General features: G+C 39.4%; 1 protein-coding gene across 1 annotated transcript in view; it reads left to right on the top strand.

Annotated features, from left to right (window-relative positions):
• Positions 1–12,773, top strand: part of DIP2B (DIP2 disco-interacting protein 2 homolog B (Drosophila)) — a 159,906-nt gene that overhangs the window by 55,784 nt on the left and 91,349 nt on the right. Inside the window, exons 4-5 of the mRNA XM_011964405.1 lie at positions 10,538–10,693; positions 11,409–11,528. Of these exons, the coding sequence (XP_011819795.1) occupies positions 10,538–10,693; positions 11,409–11,528 (276 nt within the window). The remainder of the gene's footprint in view (positions 1–10,537; positions 10,694–11,408; positions 11,529–12,773) is intronic.

Below are 12,773 nucleotides of genomic sequence, written 5' to 3'. Positions count from 1 at the left end.
AACTAAAATTAAAATGTGGCTTTAGGCTGATGACAACCCTGGGCACAAATGATCTCTGAAAGGATAGACTCCGTGGGGGGTGGGGCTTAGGGTTTCCACAGAGAAAGATCCACTGAATGGGAGCTAATAGATAAAACCACTGTAGAAATAATCTACCGTGAGTGAGAGTGGAAAGAAAGCACCAGACACCACGATTAAGACCCTGAGCTCTGATTTGCTCAACACCTATCAGTGGCAGAGCTGAGATTACAGTCTAGAGCAGCCTGACTTTGAAAGCCCATTTCCTAGGTCACTTGGCATATTGCCTCTCATTCTGTCCTGTCCTCAAGTAAAGATTTTCTGGTTAATTGTGGAGCTCTAACAATTGCTGCATATTTGATTTAGCTTTCAAATAGGCAGTAAATGAAAACAAATTTCTTTTTACCTCAATATTTTCAATAACAATTAGTTTTGTAAACTGTTTTTTTTTTTTTTTTTCATAGATATGGGAAGATACTTAGAGAAACAGTGTTTGGAGATTCATTGTGGTAGAGTGCCCTGGAGTAGTTACTAATAGTGAGTGCTCCTTCTCTCAGAAGTATCTCAGCTAGTCAGGTAACTCATGGACCTCTTGCCACTTAGCTCTCAGACCAATTTTTCAGTCCCTAGCCAGCTCTCTATACACACAGACAGATTGTTATGGAATGCCAGAAATATCTGAGGTAGTTCTGAAAGTCCCCCTAACCCTTGTCTGCTGAATCAGTTACCTGCTCCGGTTAGGTATAGTGTTTGATTAAGCTGCTCAGAATTTGTAGCTCAGGGTAGGTTCTGGTTGGCCCTGCTTCCAGAACTAACTTTTTGATCATCTTTTCTGTATATTCTTTTTTTGTTGTCATATTTTGGGAAGTGTTCTGCAATGTTCATGTGCTTTTATTCCTAGGCTGCCTTCTTGGGTCTCTAAAGATTTTCCTTCTTTAGCTTCAAATTTTTCCCTTGTCTACATAGAAACTTCCTTTGCCTTTCTTGAAGGTATTTCTGGAAGTCCTAAACTCCCCTAATCCACCAAGGAGAGATAAAATGACACTCTTCTGCCTGACAGTACCTCATCCCACCGAAACACACGTGCACACTTCTTTCCATGGGTTCTAGATCATATATTATTGTCCTGGTGGTGGTTTTATTTATTTATTCTTTGAAGTTCCTACTTGGCAGTCACCTCCCATTTCCTGGCCTAGTTCAGGTGACAAATATTGTAGTGGTTATTAGAATGAGTTCTTCATTTCAGTGAGTCTTGACTTACCTGCCATTCTAAGCTACAGTGTGGGCCTAATCTTGATATATGAACCCAGTTGTAGGAACTTAGTAGCAGGTACTGTCTTTCTAGGAGTTTGTCCAATTTACATAATATCCCTCAGGTGGACCGGCTCTTAGATGTTACTGTCCTGTCGCCAAGGCATATTTTCACCCTCATGAATCTTTTTGTTTTTGAGATGGGATCTCGCTCTGTTGCTCAGACTGGAGTGCAGTGACACGATCATAGCTTACCGCAGCCTAGATTTTCTGGGCTCAGGCGATCCTCCCGCCTCAGCCTCCCGAGTAGCTGGGCCTACAGGCACACGCCACCTGTAGTCCTAGATACTTGGGAGGCTGAGGCGGGAGGATCGCCTGAGCCCAGGATGTCAAGACTTCAGTGAGCCATAATCGCACCACTGTACTTCAGCCTGAGCAACAGAGCAAGACCCTGTTTAAAAAAAAAAAAAAATTCCATCATTCCTCTCCCCTATTATCCTCTTCCTCCTAGATTTCCTCATAATCTCTCCCCCACCTTTTTCCGTCCCCAGGTAAACATTGATCTGTTTCCTGCCACTGTACATTAGTTTGCATATTCTTGAACTTTATACAAATAGAACCATACAGTCTTACTTACTTTGCAGGGGATGTGGATGCCTGGCTTCTTTCACTCTGTATAATTATTTTGAGAGTCATTCATGTTGTGTAGATGACAAGAGTGGATCATTCCTTATTATTGCTGTAGGATATACTATAATTTGTTTATATAATCCTTTGTTGATGGACATTTGGGTTGTTTCTCATTTGTAGCTATTACAAATAAAGTCCTTATGAACATTCATGTACAAGTCTTTGTATAAATATATGCTTTCATTTCTCTTGAGTAAATACACAGGAGTGGAATGGATAAACAGTATAGTGTTTAAATTTTTTTTAAATAAACATTTTTAGATAATATATTTTCTAAAAGAACAGAGCCATTTCCTGTTCTTTGTTCAAAGAACACATGGCTGAGGAAGAAGAGTGCTACAGCAGCTAAGAAGTTAGTAGGCTGGGCATGGTGGTTCATGCCTATAATCCCAGCACTTTGGGAGGCTGAGTTGGGAGAATCCCTTGAGTCCAGGAGTTCAAGAACAGCCTGGGCAACATGGCATAATGTTCTCTCTACAAAAAAATACAAAACATTAGCTGGGCATGGTATTGCCTGCCTGTAGTCCCAGTTACTCAGGAGGCTGGGGTAAGAGGATCACTTGGGAGGGCAGGGCTGCAGTGAGCTGGGATTGCACCACTGCATTCCAGCCTGGGGACCAGAGCAAGACCTTGTCTCAAAAAAAAAAAAAAAAAAAAAAAAAAGTACTTAGCAAATTTAGCACTTTTCTTCCCTTAAAATCAGCAAGCTAAATGTTTTTGTTTATTGACTGATTGATTGATTGAGACAGGGTCTGGCTCTGTTGCCCAGACTGGAGTGCAGTGGCACAATTGTGGCTCAGTACAACTTCTGCTTCCTGGGCTCAGGCTATCCTCTCAAGTAACTGAGACTACAGGCACACGCCACCATACTTAGCTAAGTTTTGTATTTTTTGTAGAGACAGGGTTTTGTAGTGTTGCCCAGGCTGGTCTCAAACTCCTGAGCTCAAGGAATCATCCGCCTCAACCTCCCAAACTGCTTGGGATTGCAGGTGTGAGCCAGTGCACCTGGCCAACATGCTAATTGTTTATATGTTTACTAATTGGTTATAAATGGACTGTAGGCTTCTGGTGACCAGTATTCAATGGTGCCTTGTTAAAATCACAGCAGATTATAAACTGAAAGGCAAACTATGTTTTCAGAAGTGTTTTCTATTGTGTATTCGTTATATATAAGAGCTTAGGGGAGATGTTTTATTTATAAGTGATACCAGTCATGAGTTTATTTTTAATCAGAGCAGAATCAGTAAGAAAATGATAAATTTCTATTAATTTAATTTTGCCCAGATTTCTACAAATTCATAACAATTTCCTGGGTGACAAATTGCTTTTAAAATAGTAATATTTAAGGGAACTTGTTTTGATTTTTAAAAAGATACAATCTCAGAGCAGTGCTACATTTTATGTAGGCTTCACCACATGATCATCTTTTAACTTTACCCAGCTAGTTTCTTCTCTGTGGCCATAGGGTGACTTAGTCATAGTAAGCACCTCATTTCTCAGGTGGCGTGATTTGGTATTATTTTCTTCTGCCAACTGTTAGTCAGTTTCTGCCATCTTTCCTTTCATGTTTATAGGAAGAAATTAGCCATTTAAATTACTCTTAGGAAGAATTTCAGGTTGTTCCAAATCAAAAAGAAATACACACTCCTTTTAACCATTCTCCTGGGGATTAGAAGGGGCATTAATGTTTATTGGCCAGGTGCTATGGGCTGGCACTACTATGTATGCTTTCTGTACAGTGTCTTTGTTCATGGTCTCCCAGCTACGGTTAGGAAAAAGGCAAGTTTCCTTAGCTTGTCTTACAAGGCCCTTGGTGGCCCAGTGCTGCCTTACTTGTCCGGTCTCATCACCATGACTATCAGTCTTGCATCCTGTGCTCTGGCTAGTCTCTGTTTCTTTAATATCTTCAAAAAGTTTTCTGTCCCTTCTAAGCTTTCTCACGTGCAGCCCCCTCTACCTGACCCTGTACTTTCCCTACCTTTCATAACTAATTCCTACTTACCCATTAGGCCTTGGGTTAGGTCTTACTTCCTTGGGTGGCTGCCTTGATTCCTCTAACTCATCTCAGTCCCGTAAGAGTAGGGACTATGTCTTCTTGCCCAACTTTTTATTCCTACCAACTGATGTAGTGCTTAGTGTGTTTGTCAAATGGACAAACAAGCAAACAGTCTTCTCAGATGGGTAATTTTATCCCCAAGTCACATAGCTAGTAAGAGGTGCATCCCAGACTTTGAATGGAAGACTTGATACCAAAGCCATGTTTTTTCCACTATGCTAAGCTGCCCCATAGTTGTAAGTCATTAAACACTGAGGACTAGCAGACAAACAGGGTAATTGAATTGAAACAATATACCTAATTGCATGATTGATCCAATATAGAAACATAATGAAGGCCGGGCGCAGTGGCTCATGCCTGTAATCCCAGCACTTTGGAAGGCCGAGGTGGGCGGATCACGAGGTCAGGAGATTGAGACCATCCTGGCTAACACGGTGAAACCTCGTCTCTACTAAAAATAGAAAAAATTAGCCAGGTGTGGTGGTGGGCACCTGTAGCCCCAGCTACTTGGGAGGCTGAGGCAGGAGAATGGTGTGAACCCAGGAGGCAGAGCTTGCAGTGAGCCGAGATCATGCCACTGCACTCCAGCCTGGGCAACAGAGTAAGACTCCCTCTCAAAAAAATTTAAAAATTAAAAAATTTAAAAAAAAAAGAAACATAATGAAACCAATTTTACATAAACCTAATCATGAAAATACTGGTTTTACTGTCTTTTGAAAATTGGGTTATTCTGATTTTAAACTTAAACAAATTAAAATACATGATACAGTAAAAGCAGCCTGCAAATCCAATGGAGATTGTGGAATCTTGAGATAAGTTACCTTGAAAATACTTTATTCTTAAGGTCAAATTCACCTGTCCTGTGGGCCCTATCCCGACTTCCTCCCTTTTTTTTTTTAAAACATGTTTGCTGAGACAGGAACATTTGCCTCCCGGGGTACAGTTGAAATGTTAGAATATTTTCTGCAAATTACACAAAATGCTTTTCCTTAAAGGGTTACAGATACGATTATTTCTTTTTTTCTTGAAATTTTCTTTTAATCACCCCCCTTTTACATGTTAGATCTCATTCTTCTTTATGGACCTCATCACTTTATCTCTTTGGGATCTGGTCACTGTTTATCTCTCCACCCTCATTTTTTTGCCTTACTCTTTAAAGTCTTTGGTCTATGTACAAAGAAGTACTTGAAATCCCTGACTCAGGTTGGTCCCCATCCTGTGAAATGCTTTGATAACTCCCATTTCTTAGCATCTGTTTTATCTTTTGAAATTATCTGTGGGCTTCTGTGTCTCCTGTAAGCCTTTTTAGGGCACTTACTGTGTCATAAGCACTCATACACTTCAAACCCCCAGGACTTGACATAGTTCCTGGCACATGTTGTGATTAGTACTTTTTAAAAAGCAAAAACAATCCGTCTCAGGCCTCAGACCTCCCTCAATATGAAATAATAAGTTGGAGGTAGTACAGAACAAGAAGCAAGGGCATAGTCATTATATAACTCTCTGGGTTTTTTTTGTTTTTGAGATGGACTCTCACTCTGCCTCCCAGGCTGTAGGGCAGTGGTGCTATCTCTACTCACTGCAACCTCTGCCTCCTGGGCTCAAGTGATTCTCGTGTGCTTTAGCCTCCCGAGTAGCTGGGATTACAGGTGCACACCACCATGCCCGGCTAATTTTTGTATTTTTAGTAAAGATGGGGGTTTCACCATGTTGGCCAGGCTGGTCTTGAACTCCTGACCTCAAGTGATCCATCCACCTTGGCCTCCCAAAGTACTGGGATTACAGGCCTGAGCCACTGCATCCAGCCCATTATTTTAACTTTCTCTCTTGCTCTGCGCCTGCAGAATTTGACTTCTGGATTAGATGAGTTTTTTGTGGTTCAGGTTCTCATTGTGAGGTGTCAGCAGTTTTCCAGCCCCATTAGTTATGTGTTTGGCTCTTTGAACCAAAGCAGAACATGAACCTACGGTGTCACCTGAGTTAGAGGAAAGGATTCTGCAGTACTAACCACAGAATGTTTAATTTTTAAAAACTGAATGAAATTCAATCCACAAATTGTAAATCATAACACCCAGAAATCATTTAGAAAGATTTATCTCACATTAGACCAAATGCCCTCTTTAACTGTGTGCTTCATAAGCTTACAACCCTGGAATAAATTCCTGACTTCTGTTTTCCCTGGCTTTTGCTTCCCTGTATTTGGTTGAGTTTCCCATCCCCCCGCACGCTTTTCTAATTTAGGCCTATTTTCCTGAAGTCAGAGCCAAACTGAATACAGACATCGGTGGATTTCTCACAATTCTTCTCCAGCTGAAAATTAAGGAAAGAAATCCTGATGCTGTGCGTTTTCCTGTCATGCATGGAAAGCTTACCTATGCCCCCTGACTGGCTGCCTTTTCTACTAAGGCCATGAATACCTCCAGGCTAAGGATTGTTTACACCACTTCATTCCCCAGCACCTAGCTCACTGTTTGGCACATATGTTTTTTGTTTTTTGTTTTTTGTTTTTTGTTTTTGAGATGGAGTCTCGCTCTGTTGCCCAGGCTAGAGTGCGGTGGTGCAATCGTGGCTCACCGAAACCTCTGCCTCCGAGGTTCAAACAATTCTCCTGCTTCAGCCTCCCAAGTAGCTGGGATTACAGGCACTCACCACTGTGCCTGGCTAATTTTTTGTATTTTTAATAGAGATGGGGTTTCACCTTGTTGGCCAGGCTGGTCTCGAACTCCTGACCTCAGGTGATCTGCCTGCCTCAGCCTCCCAAAGTGCTGGGATTACAGGCATGAGCCACCATGCCCGACCTGAGACATACATTTTTAGCAAGAATTAAGTTTTTATGTCTCCCTGTCAAGATCATTTCCTTAGAGACGAATAAATACTTTGTCAAAATCAATGTAGCATCATATCACAAGTAGAGATTCAGGAAGACATATAAGTACTTCAGTATTATTTGAACATAAGTAGATGGACTAGAAAAATTTAGATACTGATTAAGCTTACAGCAGAAAAGCAGGGAATGAAGTTTAAATGTTTTGAAAGAGTTTAAAAGAAAACAATTAAAAATTACCTGTGGGGTTAGGCTATTTTATTTTTGTAGGCTTTGGTCCATAGACGTTTCCTTGAGATTCCTGAGAAACTTTACATATTAATCTACCTTAAGAATGAGAATGTTTTGCTGGTGTCGAAACTGAATGTGTGACCAATGAGCAAAAACTGAAAAGTCTCTGTTCTAGGTAGGATCGAGAACTTCTTTTTTTCTAATTCCACACAGACACATCTTCGGCCTCTGAGGATGAGGGCTCTCTGAGACGCCAAGCTGCGCTCTCTGCTGCCTTGCAACAGAGCTTACAGAATGCTGAGTCCTGGATCAACCGTTCAATTCAGGGATCGTCCACTTCTTCATCCGCGTCTTCTACGCTGTCCCACGGAGAGGTCAAAGGAACCAGTGGGTCTCTAGCTGATGTATTTGCCAATACTCGAATAGGTAGGAGCTGGATCTACCCAAGAAGTCTAAATTACATTCCATTTGGCTCCCAGTATCCAGGAAATAGTTTATGGTTTGTGTTAGGTTTTTCAGTACGGCCTAAAAAAAAGAATTAGAGAGAACATGACAGTTAATGAGGCAAAGAAGGAAACACCAGCAATACATTTGTCACAGGAATAATAGGTATCACCTGGATTATTGGTGCGTAGTTTTGCCCACCTGAAGCCATAGCTATTTCCATAAGCAATACTCAAGCTGCAAGATATAACACCAGTCTCAGTGTGGAATTATCCCAGCTGAACAATATTCAATCTATTCAAAGGTTAAAATATGTAACATCTTAGATTTTTCCCAGGATTGTTATCTATATTCTGTTAAACCAAAAACACTAAACCTGAGCAAAATCTATGCTGAACCAATATCAGTGAGGCCTTTTGTCTTGACTGGATTTGTTGTCCTTGCTGCTGTGATATTGCTACACTGAAGTGTGCAGGCTGAGGATATTGGTACCCTGTGAGCTGCTATCGATACACTGCAGATGCTACTGTATAGAGTGTAGCTTTTGCTTGCTCCTGCTTTATGTTTTGTGTGTGTGTGTTTTTTAAAGAGTTGTGACATCTGCAGATAAAGGTACAGCTCAGATCTGTTTTTGCTTAATTGGTTGTTACAAATTACATCAAGTAATATGTGTTAACATTATGTGTCTGTGATATCTTTGCCTTTTTTTCTCGGCAATCAGTGCAGTTTGGTGTCTTAATTTTCATCTTAGTGACCTGTCTGTATCACCTAATATATCTTTATTCTGTTAACTGATTTCTAAAAAAAGAAAGACTTGGAAAAATTTCAATTCAAGACTATAATTTTTAAAGAAATAGCTACCTTGAGGGTATGATTGCCCTCCTTAGAAACCCACATGCCAACAGCTGATGACTTGTCCTGCACGCTTAGCTCTGCCCTGCCCTGCCCTGCCCTGCCATTTCCTGAGCTTCCTGAAGCAGCTACAAAGATTTGCGTATTCACCGCCTCTCCAGTCGTGGAGCAACAGAGCCATGGTTACTGAGGTTTTATTTCCACATCTGTCTAAAAAAGACCATTATTACTTGTTAAATATATTATCCTAATACCCAGTTAACTTTTACCTGAATTTTTGTTAACAAGAGGTTTCATCCAACCTTATATTTTTAATTGCTTCTACTACTCTGTGAAAAGTGATTGGTTCAGTTACTCACAGAAACCATTTTATCCACATTATTGCTTTTTGGATGTTTGTCTTAACAGTAGTAATTAATGTTCCTAATAGAAAAATTCAAAAATATAAGTAAAAGAAAAGTAAAATAACTATAATCCTACCTCCCATGGGTAATACTTTAGTGTTGTTACTGTAGTGTATATTCTTCTAGATTTTACTTACATATGTAAGATTTTGGTTTTGACTTTACAAAAATGAACTGTCCTAAACATAATGTTAATAGCCTGCTTTTCTTAGCAGTATGTGATGAACATCTTTTATATCATTACCATTACACTATTATTTTTATGGTTTCAGTATACACTATTGTGTGACTGTCTGCCCTGGTTTATTTGGCTGTTCCTCTATTAAATAGTATCCAATTTTTTGCTGTTATAAAAACTGTTGGATTGAACATGCTGGAACACACAACTTTGTGCATTTGTCTGATTATTTCCTTAGGTTGTATTCCTATAAGTTTGAATTGCTGGACCAAATAAAAATGTCTGTTTTAATGCTTTTTGTTACCACATTATCCTACAGAAAGGTATACTAGAATATATGTTAGTATACTTAAAACTTTAAAGACTATTCGACTAGTAATTATAGACTTAAGGGGCATAGAGACCTTACCCCCAAATCTATTTTAGAAATTGTTTATATTATGCTTTTTCCCTTTTTTAGTTGTACAAAAAACTTAGAAGAAAACATCTGGAGAAGTAAGAAGAAGGAAATTAGAGGGAGGAAAATATATGACTTACAAGAATCACAAAAAGCCACTAAAAACTATGTGGTGTTTTTTGTTGTTGTTACATGCCCCTGTTGCACAGGGATCTTTTCCAGTTTACAAAAATCATTCAGTTTCTCCATATTAAGAATCTTGAGACCTGGTGTGGTGGCACATGCCTGTAATCCCAGCACTTTGGGAGGCATTGGTGGGAGGATCGCTTGAGCCCAGGAGTTCGAGACCAGCCTCGGCAGCATGGCAAGACTCCATCTCTACTAAAAATACAAGTATTAGCTGGGTGTGGTGGTGTGAACCTGTGGTCCCCGTACTTGGGAGGCTGAGGTGGGAGGCTCACTTGAGCCCAGGAGGTTGAGGCTGTAGTGAGCTGTGATTGCACCACTGCATTCCTGGCTGGGCAACAGTGAGAGACCCTGTCTCAAAAATAAAAAGAATCCCTATGTGCAGTAGAGTAGAATAACACTATTTAGTCTCTACTTGGAGCAAGGGAAGAACCTTGTCTGTCAAGGAGATCCAAATTACCTATGGATTATTGTATAAAAGTTAAAAGTGAACTTTATCTAGGTTTTTTTTTCATCTGGAAACTTGTGCAGTCTGACCCACTTTCAAGATATGAGTTTGGTCTTTGGTAGAAGGGGAAACATTCTAGATAAACTATCATCAAGAAATGTTCAAGAGACTACAATATTAGTAGCCAGTTATGATCTTATTTGGTTCCATTTTGAGGTCCCTGCAAGTTTTATTATGATTATTCTATAACACTGGATTTCTACCAGCCTTTCTGTGTAGAAAATGATGTTTTGAGAAACACTGAATGTGTGATTTGATCTTACTAAGGCTACTCAAGTCTTACAAAATAATAATTTTGTAAAGCTGATATACCCTGACTTTACTTATTGTTCTCCCTTTGTGTCTTCCTAGTAGAATCTGATTTTTAAAGGTTGTTTTACAAGAGCCAGTACCCCCATTTATGTACTTTTCTTCCTTGTTAAAAAACAAAACCCCAAAGATTTAAAGGTTCTTAGTTTTGCTGCTAATATAAGTCTAAATTTTGTTTACTCCTCTCAGAGAATTTCTCTGCTCCTCCTGATGTCACTACAACTACCTCTTCCTCCTCCTCATCTTCCTCAATTCGCCCAGCAAACATTGACCTGCCCCCCTCGGGGATAGTTAAAGGCATGCACAAAGGATCCAACAGGTCCAGCCTTATGGATACAGCTGATGGTAAGGAGTTGTTTTTGGTAGCTCAATTGTTGTGTAAACTAAACTAGAAAAATTCAAATTATGAACAATAGCTCCTAACTAGCCCAGCAGTTGCAGAACTACACTGTACTTGGCCCACTAATAACTAATCCTGGGTACCTTTTTTCCATCATCTGCACAGTGGCAGTATTGCCACTTAATCGAACTTAGTGGATACTTCCAGAAGATACTTTGAACAAAAACCGGAATGTGGAAAAAGAAAAGAATAACAGAGGGCCGGGCGCAGTGGCTTACGCCTGTAATCCCAGCACTTTGGGAGGCCGAGGCAGGTGGATCGTGAGGTCAGGAGATCGAGACCATCCTGGCTAACGTGGTGAAACCGCATCTCTACTAAAAATACAAAAAATTAGGCAGAGCTCGCAGTGAGCAGAGATCATGCCACTGCACTCCAGCCTGGGGAGACAGAGTGAGACTCCATCTCAAAAAAAAAAAAAAAAAAAAAAGAATAACAGAAAAGGAAGATTAGGTGAAATCCTTAAGCCATGTATTAATAATAGTACCATATTTGTTCTCTATTGTCATAAAACTTATTGTGTGCATATTTGGTCTCCTCGAAAGAGAAGGAAACTGTGGACAAAGGCCAAATGGCCTTAGAAATGAAAGCTCCTGAGGGAACTGAGGAACTAAAATATCCTTACAGTCAACGAATTTTAACTTACCATTTTTTCCCTTACAGGTGTTCCTGTCAGTAGCAGAGTATCTACAAAAATCCAGCAGCTTCTGAACACTCTGAAACGACCCAAAAGGCCTCCCTTAAAAGAATTTTTTGTAGATGACTCTGAAGAAATTGTGGAAGGTAGTAGTAAAAATACCAAAAACATATATTCATTAAATAAATTTATCTTAAGCAGTTACTATGTGTCAGGTACTATAGGATTAAAGAATGAACAAGACACAATTCTTGGTTCAAAGAGTTAATCATTCTCTGCTCTTTTTTCCCTAATGATCATCTGTATTTTAGATCTTAGATGAAAATGAAGGAGGGAGGGAGGAAGAGGGAAGAAAGGCAAAGAGATAACCATGAAACATATAACTGTCTTTGGAAATAAACTCTTTGAAATTAGGAACTATCCCAAATGCATGATTTTATGAGTTATTTATATTTGGCATTTTCTTGGATGTGGATATCAAATTCAACCTCAAAAGTTTGCCTACTCTTTTTTTCATATAATGTGGTCCTTTTATGAATCAACCAATCGCTACATATATTTCTGCTTTCTACAAGACGGCGTGTTCGATGGTGAAAAGTTTCAAAGATTTATAAAAATACAGTTATTTCCTTCATGTTTACAGTTTAGACAGGTGCTAAAATATATCCATGTGAATAGCTAAGTATTAAGTATCTATCAGCCAATATAAGCACTTCTGAGAAGGGAAGAAATCAGTTCCATCTGGGTTAGGAAAGGCTTCACAGAAGAAGTGTAACAGTGATTTATTCATTCAGTAATTTTTAAATTATGGATGAAATCATATATCTAGGATTTAATAGGGAAGGGGAATGGGTGTGAGTATGGATAAAATGAGAATGGCCATTTGATAAGTATAGAATGATGACAATAGATCTAGACAAATAGATCTACCTAAGAAAAGCTTTTGTTGAAAGAGCTAAGCCTTGGTAGCTTTGTAGTCTGTTTTTATGTCCTGAGACTAATAGTAATAGATTTTGATCACATCAGCTTGTTAATAGAATTAGGTACATTGGTAGACTAGATCTGGTCTTAGCCCAATTTATGCCACAGAAAGCAACCTGACATATGAGGTTAAGATGAGTATATGTTTCTTTAGGAATCACTAAACTCATTGAATGGTGGATGTCTTTCATGATGTACTGATGTTCAAGATGCCCATGCCAGCAAAAGCCTCTCCAGTGTTTCTAGCATTGGTATTGACCAGGCACATGAAGGTCAGGGTTTAACAGGAATCTTACCTGAAAAAATTGCATTGGCAGATTAGAACTAACAACTTTCCATTAATTACCAATATAAATAGGCAGTAGTTGCTTGTTTGAGTAATTGTTACATTTGGAAAAGAAAAATACCAG

This window comes from Mandrillus leucophaeus, unplaced genomic scaffold (assembly GCF_000951045.1).
Source record: "Mandrillus leucophaeus isolate KB7577 unplaced genomic scaffold, Mleu.le_1.0 Scaffold118, whole genome shotgun sequence".
Taxonomy (NCBI): Eukaryota; Metazoa; Chordata; class Mammalia; order Primates; family Cercopithecidae; genus Mandrillus; species Mandrillus leucophaeus.
The sequence above is the reverse complement of the archived record's forward strand: the minus strand, read 5'-3'. Positions and strand labels throughout refer to the sequence as shown.